The sequence below is a fragment of the Chiloscyllium plagiosum genome, chromosome 1, assembly GCF_004010195.1.
Source record: "Chiloscyllium plagiosum isolate BGI_BamShark_2017 chromosome 1, ASM401019v2, whole genome shotgun sequence".
Taxonomy (NCBI): domain Eukaryota; kingdom Metazoa; phylum Chordata; class Chondrichthyes; order Orectolobiformes; family Hemiscylliidae; genus Chiloscyllium; species Chiloscyllium plagiosum.
In genome coordinates, this window is record NC_057710.1 from 32,483,267 (window position 1) to 32,499,988 (window position 16,722).

General features: G+C 40.3%; 1 protein-coding gene across 4 annotated transcripts in view; it reads left to right on the forward strand.

The window, feature by feature from the left end:
- Nucleotides 1-16,722, forward strand: part of ctif (CBP80/20-dependent translation initiation factor) — a 233,642-nt gene that overhangs the window by 155,852 nt on the left and 61,068 nt on the right. For all 4 annotated transcript variants that reach the window (XM_043717817.1, XM_043717726.1, XM_043717902.1 and 1 more), the window contains one exon: nucleotides 4,439-4,515. In XM_043717817.1, the coding sequence (XP_043573752.1) occupies nucleotides 4,439-4,515 (77 nt within the window). The remainder of the gene's footprint in view (nucleotides 1-4,438; nucleotides 4,516-16,722) is intronic.

Here is a 16,722-nt window from a genome sequence, read left to right on the forward strand (position 1 = left end):
TCTGGGTGTTCTTGTACACTAGTCAATGAAGGTAAGCATGCAGGTACAGCAGGTAGTGAAGAAGGCTAATAGCATGCTGGCCTTCATAACAAGAGGGATTGAGTATAGAAGCAAAGAGGTCCTTCTGCAGCTGTACAGGGCCCTGGTGAGACCACACCTGGAGTATTGTGTGCAGTTCTGGTCTCCAAATTTAAGGAAACACATTCTGGCTATTGAGAGACTGCAGCGTAGGTTCACGAGGTCAATTCCTGGAAAGGTGGGACTACCTTACCCTGAAAGAGTGGCGCAACTGGGCTTGTATACCATTTAGTTTCGAAGACTGAGAAGGGATCTGATTGAGACAAATAAGACTATTAAAGGATTGGACACTCTGGAGGCAGGAAGCATGTTTCCGCTGATGAATGAGTGCCGAACCAGAGGACACAGCTTAAAAATACGGGGTAGACCATTTAGGACAGCCCAGTCTCTGGATTCATTTTAGAAAGAGTTGGATAGAACTCTCAAGGATTGTGGAATCAAGGGTTATGGAGATAAGGCAGGAACAGGATACTGATTAAGGATGATCAGCCATGATCATATTGAATGGTGGTGCAGGCTCGAAGGGCAGAATGGCCTACTCCTGCACTTATTGTCTATTGTCTATTGACATAGTAAATAGATGCCCATAAGGTTTTGTTTTAAAAAATGGAAGATTACTTTAGGAATGAAAGGCTTGAGAGAGGCGGGCTGCTCTGAACATTTAGATTAGATTAGATTACAGCGTGGAAACAGGCCCTTCGGCCCAACAAGTCCACACCGACCCGCCGAAGCGCAACCCACCCATGCCCCTACATTTACCCCTTACCTAACACTACGGGCAATTTAGCATGGTCAATTCACTTGACCTGCACATCTTTGGACTGTGGGAGGAAACCGGAGCACCCGGAGGAAACCCACGCAGACACGGGGAGAACGTGCAAACTCCACACAGTCAGTCGCCTGAGGTGGGAATTGAACTCTGATCTCAGGCGCTGTGAGGCAGCAGTGCTAACCACTGTGCCACCCACCCTGGGAAAAAAAATCTGAGTGCAATGATCTTGAACATGGTGAAGATCCAGTAGGAAGAACATGTGGGTTAATGTACTTGGAAAATTACTCTGAAAAGCCTGCATACTCTAGTGGGGTGCAGTTGGGGAGCATGAGGAGTTGTTGGTTAATTGGACTACGTGTTAAATCCTGGATACTCGGGCAATCATTGAAATATTGATTGTATCGAAGTGTGCAGCTTGGGTTAGATGTCTGTTATCTGGAAACCGACTTTGTATAAACAGAAATAGATGGTATGAAGTTGCTTGGTAGCGAAGCTCTCTGGGCTCCAATCTTCCAGCGGAGCTGTTCAGCTGGATCGTGCTTCTAGCTCTTAATTTCCTAAGTCACCGATATCCAGTTTCTCATCTGAGCAGCTATTCTCGATTGTGAGCAGTGCGTGTTTATAAGATGTTTGACTATATAGAAGTAATCACTGTTGAGTCCAGTTCTGTGCCAAACCAATGTCCATGTTCTTCAAGGAGGAATCACTGGATTATTGTACTGAGTAACAGTGATGGTTTCCGTTTACTAGCGCAGAATCTTCAATATTTCCTTCCATGACTTTGGCGTCAAATTTTATTTAATAATGCTTCTGTGAAGCAATTTGAAATGTTTTACAGCTTTTAAGGTGCTATGTAAATACAAGTTCTTGATGTTGCATCCATTGAAGCATCAGCGAGAAGATTCCTGTGTTTGTTTCGGTATTACAATGTAATTCCTGAAAATGTATAGTTCCAAAACTATCAAGTAATGTTTTCCTTTTCCCAGCAATGTTCAGGTAATCCAAAGCAGCTAAATTATAAAGACTTCAACCACAGTTTGAACACTTTTACCCACCATCATACCTTTTCAGCTGTATTGAGGTGTAGCCTAGGAAAAAATAAAAATGTTCAAATACTTAAAACTTTAGTGACGAATTTTATAATGTGGTCTGTTATGATTGAACTATTTGAAGCTAGATAGGGTGAAAGGAATAAATAACATTGGAGAGAGTATGATAAGAAGAGGTTCATGTGGAGCATAAATACGGAAACAGACTTTGAGTCAAATGTTCTGTTTCTGTGCTCAAACACTTTAGTTAATCCTATGGAAAAAACTTAACCTAAATACAAAGTTATGACCTACATCGTAACACAGGAACGCAGTGCAAGCTTTAAAGGAACCTTCCAAGAAAGCTCATAATGTAGAGAACAAGGTGAAATTATTAACTTGGTAGTGTTCGGAAGGAAATATTTTGCAGACATACTTCCTCTAATTGTTCAGTGTAGGTTCCGCAGTATGTGAATTGTCTCCATTGGGTTTTCTCTTGATATTGATGTGGTCTATGCTGCAGAATACAAGACTGAAGAGGTTTGGAAATCGTGACCTTGTTTCCAAACAATCAAGAGCGTCCGCTTTAATGCTGCTTTCTTTGCCAGTGCATACGAGCCCATTCGCATGTCATTCAGAGAACACTGTTGCCTTGCTTCCTGAAATAGTAGCTGCAGTAAGGAGTTAAGAGCATACAAAATTGGAGCAGGAGTAGGCTACACAGCCCTTTGAGCCTATCCCACTATTCAGTGGGAGAGTGGCTGATCTTTAACCTTGACCTCACCTTCTGACCCAACTCCTACATCCTAAGTTCAAAAATGAGTATGCCCAAAGACTGAACATCTGCAGAACTCTGAAATAAGGAATTCCAAAAAAAAGGGAGAGCAATATTAACTTAATGGATCAGGACCCAGAGCACAAAATTGCTTAGAATCTGACAAGAGCCAGATGTTTTAAGCATGCAAAATCATGCACCTTAACATCAGACATCAAACTGATTCAAGGCAATCTTCATTTGAGGTTAAGAGTCATTTTGTATGCACTTTATTTGCCCAGAGTAACGTCAGTGTCTTCCAGTGGTATGCAAGCTGCATACGCCTCTTGTAGTAATGTATAAATATTTAAACTTAACCTTGCTTTCTTCAATTAATCTTCATTAGGCAGAGGTGTGCGTGAATATTCTTCTCTTTGAACATCAACATACTATATGTTTTAAAGAATGCCTCATAAAGTCAGTATAATGCCCTATCTTGACAGTATCACTGATGAAATAACTTCACAGAGGCTCTTTATTTACACGTGCATAGAACTTAACACTGGGCCAGCTCTCAGAGTGAACAGAACCTTTGACACTCCTGTTTATATCTGTCAGCCAGGGCTCCCTGATTGCGATTAACAACCCCAATCAGGGAACTCATATTCTCTGAGGTCCACCTGGCTGACATTGTTGCAATCACTACAACTGGGATGCAGCGGAGAGAGCGTTAACCTGTCACTGATAAGGCACAATAATCCCTGGTACAGGAATAGGCCTATGATTTTTCTCTATTCCACATTGTTCTATGAATCTGGAAACATCAATGAAAGCATTTAGTTTGATTTTGCATCTCACCATTCTGTACAATGACACAGAACATCTAATGCAATGATCAAAAATAAAGCTTTGAACATAAGGTGCAGTAGCAGAAGTAGGCATTCAGCCCAATGAGTCTGCTGCACAATTCAATAAGATCATTGCTGATTTGAAGATCCTCAACTCTACTCTTCTGCTTTTCCCCCATAATCCTTGATTCCCTTATTGATTAAAAGTCTGTCTCACCTTTGAATATATTTAACAACCCAGCCTTGTCAGAATTTCACAGATACACTAACCACTGAGAGAAGAAATTCCTCCTCATCGCGCTCTTAAATTTGCAAACCCCATTCTGAGATGATGCCCTCTGGTCCTAGGCTCTCCCACAGGGAAAAATACATTTCACAATTACCTTGTCAAGCCCCCTAAGAAACTTTTGGATTTCAGTAAGGTCACTTTTTTAATATATTCCAAGAAGTGCAGGCCCAACCTAGTCAACCTCTCCTCTTAAAATGGTCCCTGTATACCTGATATTAGCCTAGTGAACCTTCTCTCGACTGCCTCTATCTTGCCTTAGATAAGGGGCTCAAAACTGTTGCAGTATCCCAGAAGTGGTCTGAGTAGTACCTGAATAGTTTTAATAGATAGCTTCTAACCTGTACTGTGAATTCACTGGCGGGATGGTGAGTATGGCTCAGTGGAGTGGTGTAAAAACAAAATACAATGCTCTAAATGTAAGTATTTATTTGGCAGCATAGAGAAATGTTTGTGCAGCTTCTAACTTGTGCTTCACCCTGACCACTGAGCACTGGATGTATATTTCAATGCAGCACTGCCACTTCACATCCCGAGGTGGGACTTGAACCCAGACTTTCTGGCCCAAAGATAGGGATGCCATCTCTGCAGCACGAGAGCCTCTCTGCAGTCTGTGTTTACTCTCTACACACAGCCACCTTTTAACAAGCAGACTTGTTTGGTTTCTTCCAGGTATATCAGCCATTGTCTAATGAAGCTGAAATCGCACAAACTAAAAAGCTGTTTCGGAGGCGACGGAACGACCGGAGGTGAGTCTGGTACCACTGATCGTCATGGCAACTTGAGCTGGATTAGAATCTCACTTATCTTGTAGGTTTGACAGTTTTAGTTCTTCAATTTTTCTTTTTTATAAAACCTAATTGGATCCGTATCCAAAACAATAACCATGTGTGTTATCCCAGTTAAGCTGAAAATGTTAGCTTTTTATTAAACATCATCTGATTCTGGTTGGTATAGCAAATATTTTACAGTTCAGCTTGCTTTCCCAAGGAACAGTATTTTTTGCTTGTGAATTTTATTCTATGCCATTTTCAGGGTTTAGTTTTTGTTTTGTGCTTAAGAATGTGAAAGGTTTTTGTAGGAGAATTAAACAACACCTCCCTTTCAGCGAACTAATAAGTAACCTGTCCCAACAATAGTCCCAAGAGCTGGATTGACACTGAACATAACTCACATTACAATCCATACAATAGGATGAGGAGGCCCATGCTGCAGCTGTCACTGAAGAGGAGAAGGAGAAAATGGGATTAAAAAGCAGCAATCACCTGCTCCCAGTCGTTCCCACATCTGGTCCCTGTACAAACTAGAGCTTTTAATTTGTAACTTACTTAATTATTTTCTTTCCCCTCCAGTAATCTTACTGCAATGCACCATGACTGGTGGAGAGGGTAGTCTGTGCACCTGCTCCTAGGCCTCTTCCAATACTGGTCTGAAGCCAGCAGCTGGAAGGTGAGTGAGGGTGTTCTTGGGGTGACTTCCTCTGATTTGTTCCTCCTCTATTCCTCCGTAGGAAGTATCCCTGGCCTCCATGTAGCGCCACCCCTCCCTGGAGGTGAATGAACTTCCATATTACTGTTCCTTAGTACCTTGTGCACGTCGGCGCAATTGTTTGTAGCAGACCTCAAGCCTTACAGCCAGTAGGAAGTGTTCCCCCTTTTAATTTCTTCTTGTTCCCATTCCTTGATGTGATCTGGGATCTGGTCACAGCTCAGTCATTTGAATGATCTGTTTAACTGTCAAACTTGCAAGAGGTGATGGTGCGAAATATTTGGATCTTTCCAACATGTAAGGCACTAACAGTAGAACTTTATATTTAAAAAAATGCTTTGCATCACCTCTGTAGCTTGGAGCTTTTCAGTTCACCCTTTTACCTTTCCCTGTCTTTCATTGCACATCAACTTCCCCTTTGTCACAAATAACCCAAGTTTAAATGTTTCTTAATCTTTATGATTTATATTTGGAACGTTAGTGATTAGGTTAACTATTGTGAATTAATAGTGTGTAAAACTTTGTTGACCATGTCTAGTTAGTTTTGTTGTTAAGAGTTTTATTGCAAGGAAATGATTCAGGTATGTTATTTTTGTTTGAACACATCAATGTATAGAATTTTAGGACCGTTACAACATAGAAAGAGACAATTTAATCTTGTGTGTTTATACCAGTTCACTGCAAGATCAAGTCATTTCATCTCCCTCCCTTGCCTTTTCCTGCACGTTTGTGATTCATTTTGAAAATAATTGCAACATTTTCTTTGCTTTTGTTGCCAGTTTGCACTATGCATCTGGAACTTGTGACTAGCAGAGACCAAAATAAAAGGTGCTGAGCTTAATTCCTTGGTTTTGATGGAGCTCAGTAAACCTATCCTTACAAAATGGTGATCTGTTGTTAAATGTGGAGAAGGTGCTTTTGTATTTTTAATGAAATTATTTTTTCAGTTTTTTTTATTGACGCTGTGCAGCGAGTATGAAGAAAGATAACAGACAGGCTGTAGAAGATAACGTAGTGGGTGGAAAGGAATCAAGCATTACCCATAGTAATCTTTTCCTGTTTGTGCATAATGCTGCTGCCTATTATTCCTCCTGTTGTGTGTTATACGGAGGATTGTATTTCATTTGGTATTAGGAAGAAAACAAATTAATTGTCTAAGTTTTAAACTAAACAATTTCACCAACCATCAGCAGTTCCTAGAAAAACAGAATTGAGTTACCAACATTTTGCAAAATGTTTGGTCCGTTCATTGAAAGACTTGTGTAATTTGTTCAAGCTGTAGAAACAAGCGATCATAATTTCTGGTTAGTTATTTGCATGCATTTTAACCGTTAGCTTATGATTTGTTCATTTTTAAATTTGCTCATTTGAGGCTAAAGGCTCTGCCCCAGGAACTGGAAAATGAAGCTACATATCCTCCTTTTGTTTACTCACAGGATGTGGGCATTGCTGCCTGCGTCGCCATGTTTCAGTCATACCTAGTTGCCCTTGAGAAGGTGATAGTGAGCTGCTTCCTTGAGTTTACTTGGTGTATATATATTCACAGTGCTATTAACGAGGGAGTTCCGGGATTTTGACCCAGTAACACTGAAGGAACAATGATATATTTCCAAGTCAGAATGGTGTGTGGCTTAGAGGGAAACTTGTAGGTGATGGTGTTCCTATTTATCTACTGTCATTGCCCCTATTGGATGGTACTGGTTGTGAATTTGGAAGGACTAGTGCTATTTAAACATAGTGTTGTTGGAGCTACATGCATCCAGACAAATGGGGAGTATTCCATCACACTCCTGACTTGTGCCTTGTGGACAGCTTTGGAGGCCAGGAGGTAAGTTATTCACCGCAGTATTCCTAACCTCTGACCTGCTGTTGTAGCCACTGTGGTGATGTGGCAAGTCTGGTTGAGTTTCTGATCAATGATAACACCCCCCCTCCTCCTCAACATGTTATTAGTGGGGGATTCAATGATGGTATTGCTACTGAAAATCAGGGGGCAAAGGCCAGACTCTCTTGTTAGAGATGGTCATTGCCAGTCACGAGTGTCATAAATGTTGCTTGCCACTTGTCAACCTAAGCCTGGATATTGTCTAGATCTTGTTGCATTTGAACATAGACTGTGTCTGAGGTGCCATGAATGGTGCCAAACATTACTCAGTCATCGGTGAATTTTTGACCTTATGATGGAGGGACGATAATTGATTAAGCAATTGAAGATGCTTGGGCTCAAGGCCACTACCTTGAGAAACTCCTGCAGAGATGTCCTGGAGCTGAGATGACTGACCTGAAAAAATCACAAGCATGTTCATTTGTGTCAGCTGTGATTTCAACTCACATACAGTTTTCCCTTGCTCATCTCTAAATTGCCCAGACGCTCGTTAGGAGTCAACCACATTGCTATGGGTCTGGAGTCCCGTGTAAGCCAGTCCAGGTAAGGACAGCAGCTTCTTTTCCTAATTCGTGAACCAGATAGATTTTTCTGACAATCCAATGGTTTCATGGCCCTTGTTAGAATCTTAAGGAAAGGCATGTTAGTGGGCATAGCCCAGTGGGGTGCCATGACAGGATTCAAGCCTGGGTCCCCACAACATTACCTGGGTATCTGGATTAAAGGTCTAGTGATATTACCACTATGCTATCACCTCCCCAGAATCTAGTTTTGTTAGGGCTCCTTGATACTACATTTGGCCACATACGGCCTTAATGTCAGGGGCAACAATTCTCATCTCAGTCTGGAATTCAGCTCTTTTGTTCACATTTGAACCAAGGCTGTAATGAAGCCAGGGGCTGAGTGGCCTTGGTGGAACCCAAGCCGAGCATTAGTGAGCAGGATATTGTTGAGCAGGTGCTGCATGACAGTCCTGTTGATGACCCCTTTCATCACATTACTGATGATCAAAAGTAAGCTAATAATTGGCAAGGTAATTGGCTGGGTTGGATTTGTCCTGATTTTTATGCACAGTTCATACCTGGGCAATTTTCCACATTGTCAGGTAGATACTTCTGGCTGAAGATTGTTACAAATGCCTTTTTACACTGATAGGCTGGGCACGCCCATCATTGAGGATAGCGATATTTGTGGAGCCTTCTCCAGTGAATTGTTTAATTGTGCTCCACCATTTATGCAGTTTGATGAGGATGAGGTCAGATATGTTTTCCCTCTTGTATTCCTCACCAGCTGCCAAATACCTCTTTTGACCAGCTTGGTCCATATTAAGGAGCCTAAAGTTAAATGTGCATGCACTTCTGTGTTGATAAATCTATATCAAGAAAGTGTGAATGCACATTCTTTTTTAAAAAAGTTTGACTTTTCCAGGTTTTAAAAATTCTTATTGTGCCAAGCAAATGGGTGAAGGAGCAAAGGTATTTCACATGTTCACTTCATTTTATGATTCAAGAAGGTTTAAGGTTGTTCTCTTTGTTTTATAAGTAGAACATGGAACAATGTTAGTGGCACTAAATTCTTTACTGGGGAGATGAGTTTAAGCACACCAACACAAGCAGTATTACTTCATGGCCAACATGTCTGCCATCTGTATTGTCAGCTAGGCTGTTTGCAACTGTCGTTATGGATCTGGTCTGGAATATATTGCGAAAGAACAAATATTTCTCCATAGCTTCAGAAATCTCAGCATTCCAGAATCAAATTCAGCCTCCAGATCCTGTTATTAATTCAATCAGTTATATCCATTCATTTGAAAACCTGTTCAGCATTGCACAGAAAGCTGAAAAAATTAGTGATGGTTCAAATTCTGACATGATTAATCTAATGACTGCTTGTACATGCCTAACAATTCCTCAGGATCCTTGTCTCTACCTTGATTCTTGTACTTTGGAAGTTAATTCATCCATGACTTGTGTGCCTTGGTATGGTCACTTGAAGTAATTGTTGGTATCATTGATGGCCTTTGTGTAGCTGGTTCATTTTTGGAATGCATCAGGCTTTGCCAACAGGAATTGCCTCAGTACTTACCCTCATAGTACCTGAGATACACAGTCACTTATTTAACTTATTTGACATATGTACAATGCTATTTACGACTGCTATAAGATAGCAAACAGTGTTGGTTGTGTAAATTAATTGCAGCTTGTTGATCTTATGTAAATCATCAGCTTTTTCCATTTGTCACAGTTAGGCAGGGCGTGCTAGAGCTAAGCTAACAGATCTAACTTGCTGATCTGAGCAGGAGCAACCATTCTCCTCAACAACTGAATGAGTGGCAAAAGGCCATTTCCATTCAGCACGTCAAAAGATTGAGAAATTCTGATGGGTTAGCTGCAGAGACACCAGAAAATAATTGTAAATGATAATCCAATTGAATTTTAAAAGCCAGTAGATTGTAGGAAGTGAAGGCTGAAGGGCTGAATTAAAAACAGATACCACCATAAATAATCAGAAGGCCTAGCAGCATCAGTGGAGAGTAACAGAGTTAATATTTCAGGTTGATGATGACCCGTTTTATACATCTTCTGCAATATTTTGCTTTGTAAGACTGAAGGGCTAATGGGTTTCACAATCTTAAGGATCTCGTAAAGTAGACTAAAAGCCAGCACATTGAGGATACAAAGTGGTAGTAGGAGAAAATTGTCTAACATATCAGACTTTATGTTGAGGAGGAGCAAGAGAAAGAGATTTAGAAAAGCTGTGATCATCCTCCCCATTAAATAGCAAGAAAGGTTGCTATTAAGAGGGTGTTGAAGGCCACAAGGAACAATTAAATCATCCATCAGGCCACAATTGCAATTATATCAGAATTCAGCAACAACAATTTGTATTGATATTATATTTTTAATCTAGTAAATTGTACTAGATTAAAATTGACAAAATATCTGACGTTGTACCTTGTAAGAAGACAGCACAACAGCTGAACAGGATCTTGGTAAAAGAAGTAAATTTTTTTAGAGCAATAGAGAGTTTACGGCAAGGACAGCTGAATGGATGTCCGTTAATTATGGAATGAAGGCCACGGTGGGCGGCACGGTGGCCCAGTGGTTGTGGGCGGCACGGTGTCCCAGTGGTTAGCACTGCTGCCTCACAGCGCCAGAGACCTGGGTTCAATTCCCGCCTCTGGCGACTGTCTGTGTGGAGTTTGCACGTTCTCCCCATGTCTGTGTGGGTTTCCTCCGGGTGCTCCGGTTTCCTCCCACAGTCCAAAGATGTGCAGGTCAGGTGAATTGGCCATGCTAAATTGCCCGTAGTGTTAGGTAAGGGATAAATGTAGGGGTATGGGTGGGTTGCGCTTCGGCGGGTCGGTGTGGACGTGTTGGGCCGAAGGGCCTGTTTCCACACTGTAATGTAATCTAATCTAATCTAAAGGCAATTAGATTGAACAAAGGGCAGAATGGATCAAACATAGAAATTTCCCGAAGGTTGTAAGGTTGAGTTTTCGATATGGAGGGATTTGATCTCAGGACGAGAATTTTAAATTCGGAGCATTGCAGGAACAGTAGTCACTGTAGGGTGCTGGGTGAACAGGATTTAATGTGAATTACAATGTGGACAGCAAGGTTGTTTCAGCTCAACGATGTTTCCATTAGTAGAGTCTAGGACCCAAGGGCACAGCCTCAGAATGAAGGGATAACCATGTAGAACTGAAATGAGGAGGAATGTCTTCAGCCAAGAGGGTGGTTAACCTGTGAAACTTATTGCAGCAAAGGAATGTGGAAGCCAAGTTATTCAATGTATTTAAAACAGATATATAGGTTCTTGATTGGTAATGGTATCAAGGATTATGGGAAGAAGGCAGGAGAATGGGGTTGAGAAATGTATCAGCCATGATTGAATGGCAGAGTAGACTTAATGGGTCAAATGACCTAATTCTGCACCTTTTATGTTATGGTCTTATACCAAACACCTCTATACCCAAAACTCATTCCTGTGCCCGGGAATAATCTCACAGGGTTTTGGTATGGAATAAAATTAATGTTATTCCTTCTACTGTGAACAGAATAGCTTCATTACTTTTCAATGGAGAGGGAGCACGCTATTGGGGTACGCGAATGGAGCACCACCATGGGAGATATCTGTGAGCATCAGAGACACCATTATGAGTGAGAATGCCAAAAGGGTTGAAGCATAACACATAATTGGACAGGCCCTGCTCCTCACTGTCCCTCAACATCCCTTCATACCCACCTTGAAATCCCGCCAACCTCTGGTTCTGGCAGAATTCTATCTCCTGGAATAAATACTACCTTATAAGTTAGGCATTACTAATGTCATGATGTGAGCATTTTAGTAGGTTAGATACTGGCCTTCCATTTCTCTGTTAGTTTTAAACTGTTAAATCCTTGTAACTTCACAAAGAAGCATTTTGGAAATCTTTTGAATTGAAGGTGTTGTGGGAGTGATGAATTGTAGCACCTAATGCTCTATATCCCAGTGTCCTTATAAAACTGAAAAGATGCTGCTCTATCTGCATAAAGAGGACTTACACCCAGTATTCAAAGTATATGAAAGTTATGGAGCAGTTCCGAGGTGCACTATATGAGAATGTGATGAGTTGAAAGTTAACTCTTTTCCTTCATCTAAATCCAGATTTCAGCAGCAGTGATCTAGGGATTTGTACCAAATCTTTTCCCAGATCTGGAGATGCCATTGTTGGACTGGGGTGTACAAAGTTAAGTTATAGTCCAACAGGTTTAATTGGAAGCACTAGCTTTCGAAGGGCCACTCCTTCACCAGGCGGTTGTGGAGGACACAATTGTAAGACACAGAATTTATAGCAAAGCTTTACAATGTGATGTAACTGAAATTATACATTGAAAAATACCTTGATTGTTTAAGTCTCTCATCTGTTAGAATGACCATGATAGTTTCACTTCTTTCGTATGTAAATCATAAAACTTTTTTAAAAAGTTACATTCTGAGGTTAACTTTAACAATTGGTGTCAGCGCAGATAAGATGTTGAGATGTTGAAGGTGTTAGCCCCCTGTGTTCCCTGTCTGTGCCACAAACACACACACACACACGCATATACGTTTGTGGGATGAATTTGTACTTGCAGAGTTACATTGTATTTTGCTCAAAAACTGCATGAATCCATGTGACACTCTGTTAACTCACTTTTTAGATTAGAATCAGTCTAAACATTATGGCGCAGACAGGGAACACAAGGGGCTAACACTTTCACCATCTCAACATCTTATTTGGGTTGACACCAATTGTTACAATTAACCTGAGAATGTAACTTTTAAAAAAATTTTTGTGATTTACATATGAAAGAAGTGAAACTATCATGGTCATTCTAACAGATGAGAGACTTAACAAACAATCAAAGTATTTTTCAATGTATAATTTCAGTTACATCACACTGTAAACTTTTGCTATAAATTCTGTGTCTTATAATTGTGTCCTCCACAACCACCTGGTGAGGAGCGGCGCTCCGAAAGCTAGTGCTTCCAATTAAACCTGTTGGACTATAACCTGGTGTTGTGTAATTTGTAACATTCTCCAGATCAATATACAGCATTAACATCATTCTAGGATTGCATTTAGGATGACCAAGAAGACATTGAAAACAGTCTTTGTTTTTGTTGGATCTTATCATTCACCATTTTCTTTCTTCTGCTAATTTCTTCTCAAATCTATTACCACTTGGCTTAAAAACAGAAAATTGCTTAATCACCACAATCTGCATGTTCTTCACTGCTACATTTTAAAAGCATTGTGCTGGGCTTTGATGATTAAATTCTTCTTTATACAGCAGTTAATGTTTTTATATGATTTATTACCTGATTATTTTATTACTTAGATGACTGCAGAACTAAACTACAAGGAAACCTAAAGCACCATCTCATTCGATAAATATTCTGAGACCAGCTGAGCTGATGTCAAGTTGAGACTGAGTTTGGCTTAGGCAGCTCAGTGGGACTGCATTTTGGAATAATTGGCTCCATAGTAGTGACTGGCCTGTGATTTTCCAAGCATCACATTCTCAAACTCACAAGCACAGTTTTTGGAGTGAGGAGATGTGATAAGGTTCATGAACACTTCTCTTGAAGGAAGAAAAATTGGAAGGATTACTGTGAGCTTTAATTTTACACTGAAACAGTTAGTTAAATATTATTAAATATTTGAGAGCAGGGCCTTGGCTTTCTCTGGTTACAGAGAATGTCATGTGTTCTTAACAACAGTGAGGCACTGAAATGCAAGGCTTCACTTTAAAAAAAGAACAAAGAACAATGCAGCCCACCAATCAGGCACCAATTCCTAGCCCCTATGTAGACCCACACATGGTTTCTGACCCTATGTTCACCTCCCGTTCATGTGTTTATCAAGATTGGCCTTAAACATTGCTAATGTGCCTGCCTCCACCACTTCCACAGGCACTGCATTCCACTGCATCACCCTCTTGTGAAACATTTTCCCTCAACTTTTCCCCCTAAACTTTCTCCCTCCCACCTTGCAGTTGATCTTTCCACCCTGGGAAAAAGACTCTGAAAATCCCCCCTATCTATGCCTCTCATAATTTTGTATCGCTCTATCAGGTTGCCCCTCCAGTGAAAACAATCAGAGTTTATTCAACCTCTCCTCATACGTAAAATCCTCCAGACCAGGCAACATCCTGGTAAACCTTCACTGCATCATGTATAAAATTGAAGTTTTATACAGCTCTAACATAACTTGACAACTTTTATATTCGATGCCCTGGCTGATGAAGCTTCAATTGAGAAGTTATTAAATTTCTAAATAGCTGCCTAATGCAGAGCAAGAGCCTTCAAACAGGTTTCTCTTTACAACTGTATTTCCAATAAACTATTGCATGTGAAAGTGTGTCAGATTTTGGTGTTTAACAAAGTTATGGAAATGTAGGGACAGGAGTGGGAGGGTTATGTAGCCCCTTGAACTTGTTCTGCCATTCAGTAAGATCATGGCTGATCTGTGGTCTAACCTCCATATACCTTCCTTTGCTTATATCCCTTAATACCTTTGCTTAACAAAAAAAAATCTGTTGCCAATTTAAAATTAAAAATGACCTAGCATCATTTTTAATTTTAGCTGCTTGTGGAAAAGAGTTCCAAACCTGTACTAAACTTTGTATATAGAAGTGCTTCCTAATATCTCTTCTGTACGGTCTGGCCTGAGTTCTGAGGCTAGACTGCCTAGTTCTAGAATCCCTAACTAATGGAAATAGTTTATCTTTATCTACTTTGTTTTTTCCTGTTAATTTCTTGAAAACTTAATCAGATGACTCCTTAACCTTCTCGCCTGTGTTCTATTCCCAACAAGGCTACTATCCTTCCGATGGTGTGATGCCCAGATCTGCTTTCAGTACTCCATGTCAGATCTAATCAGTGTTTTGCATAGCTGCAGCATAACCTCTGCATCCTTATGTTCCAGTCCTTCAGATATAAGGGCCAGCATTCCATTAGCTTTCTTGATTATTTTCTGCATCTGCTTGTGTCATTTTAAAGACACCAGAATCTCCACGTCTCTTTGGACATCCACTGTATTTGGCTTCATACCGTCCAGAAAGTATCCTGATCTATCCTTTTTCAGTCTCCAAAATTGATAGCCTCACATTTGCTTACATTGAAATCCGTCTCAACTAAGAAGCAAAAATATTTGGCACAAAGAAACAAGCCATTGTATCTAAGCTGCTTCATTGCTGGGTCAGTCTGAAGTGAAGATTACAGCCTGGTTTTCTTCCAATAGTTCTGAGTTTTGAGTTTTCCTTTGTTTCAAATACTTATCCAGTTTTCCCTTAATTACTGGCACTGGTAAAACACATCATGTTCCTACAATTCTCAGTAAACATATTTCTCTTAAAATTTCTCCCCATTTGTCTGGTGACAATGTTAAGTTCTAAGACCAGTCACCAAAGTTTTTTTTCCCTACAATTTAGCACACACCTTTATAAGGTAAAACTAAAATTATATCAAATCTCTACTTTGCCTTATATGTCCTGATAGTGATGGAATGTCAATTCCTATTCTCCTCCTACTTCCTCATTCTGTTGAATCTGTGATATGCACTAAATAGAATTACATAACTTTTTTGATTACACAAGTTATGAGCATGTCTGGCTTGGCCAACATTCGTTTCTCATTCCTAATTGCTGTTGAGAAGGTGATGGTGAGGTACCTTCTTGAACCACTGCATTATGTGTCATGTAAAATTGGATAACAATGTTGCTGAGACTTGTTGATACTGGCTGTCTATTCTGTTCCCCTCAGTCACAATATTTCCAACTTCCATATGTATGCTGAAGATACCAAATTTTATTTTGTCATCACCACCCCCAGCTTCTACTGACTGCACCCTTCTCTGTACCATCCTGCGGTACAGCTCTTCATTGTTGTGGCTGTATACTTTGAAATTCCATCCTTCCATTATATTGCATCATTCCTCACCTTCAGAGAACTTCTGAAAACCCGGTACTTCAGCTATGCATTTCCTCCAGTTTTATCCAAATTCTATCAGTGGCCTAACCTGTCCCCTTTGGGCATCACTTGGGCAATATATTGAAGTGGTATAAGTGTAAATTTTCAGCATGTATTATTGTGAGTTTCTGAAAACTGGCTCCATCCCTGTGCAGTCATTTTTCTGTAGTTTTTATTGAACTGGACCCCTCATGCCATCTCATGTTATGCTCCTGGCTGATGATAATACTGGAAAGGCTGCACTGATATTGGAGGTAGTTCAGAAGTGTTCGTTAACCTGATTTCTAGGATGGAGGGCTTGACTAATCAAGATCGGCTGATCAGGTTAGGCCTTTATTATTTAGTGTTTAGAAAAATGAGGGATGATCTTATTGAAACATGCAAGATTTTGAGGCATCTTGATAAGGTAGATGTTGAGATGTTTCCACTAGTGGAAGAATCTCCAACTAGGGGATATAGTTACAGAATATCGGGATATTCATTTAATACTGAGATGCAAAGAAATTTTTTTCTCCCAGAGGGTAATGAATTCTCTACTCCAGATAGTTGTGGAGGCTACATCACTGACTAGTATTTAAAGAGGAAGTCGAGAATATTTTGAAATATTGAGAAGTTGAAGACTGTGAGGACATATTATGAAAAAGAGGAATTGCTACCTAGGACAGATCAGCCATGATCTAATACATGGTGAGGCAGACTTGAAAGGATATATCCTATCTCCTATTTAATATGTTCTTATTGCATTTCTCTCCTTGAATGTGTTGTTGCTTCCCAAAACAATTACCATTTTGCTGCAACTGGAGGCCTGAATCTCTTCAAACCAGTTTCTTCCCAGATCAGAAGTAATGAGTTTTTTGAATAAGATAATGTTAAACTATCTTTAATCACAATTCTTTACCTATCTTCTGCCTTTTGCACAGTTGATGATAGTGGTGCTGGAAAAGCACAGCAGTTCAGGCAGCATCCGAGGAGCAGTAAAATCAACGTTTCGGGCAAGACCCCTTCATCAGGAATACAGGCAGAGAGCCTGAAGGGTGGAGAGATAAGTGAGAGGAGGGTGGGGGTGGGGAGAAATTAGCATAGA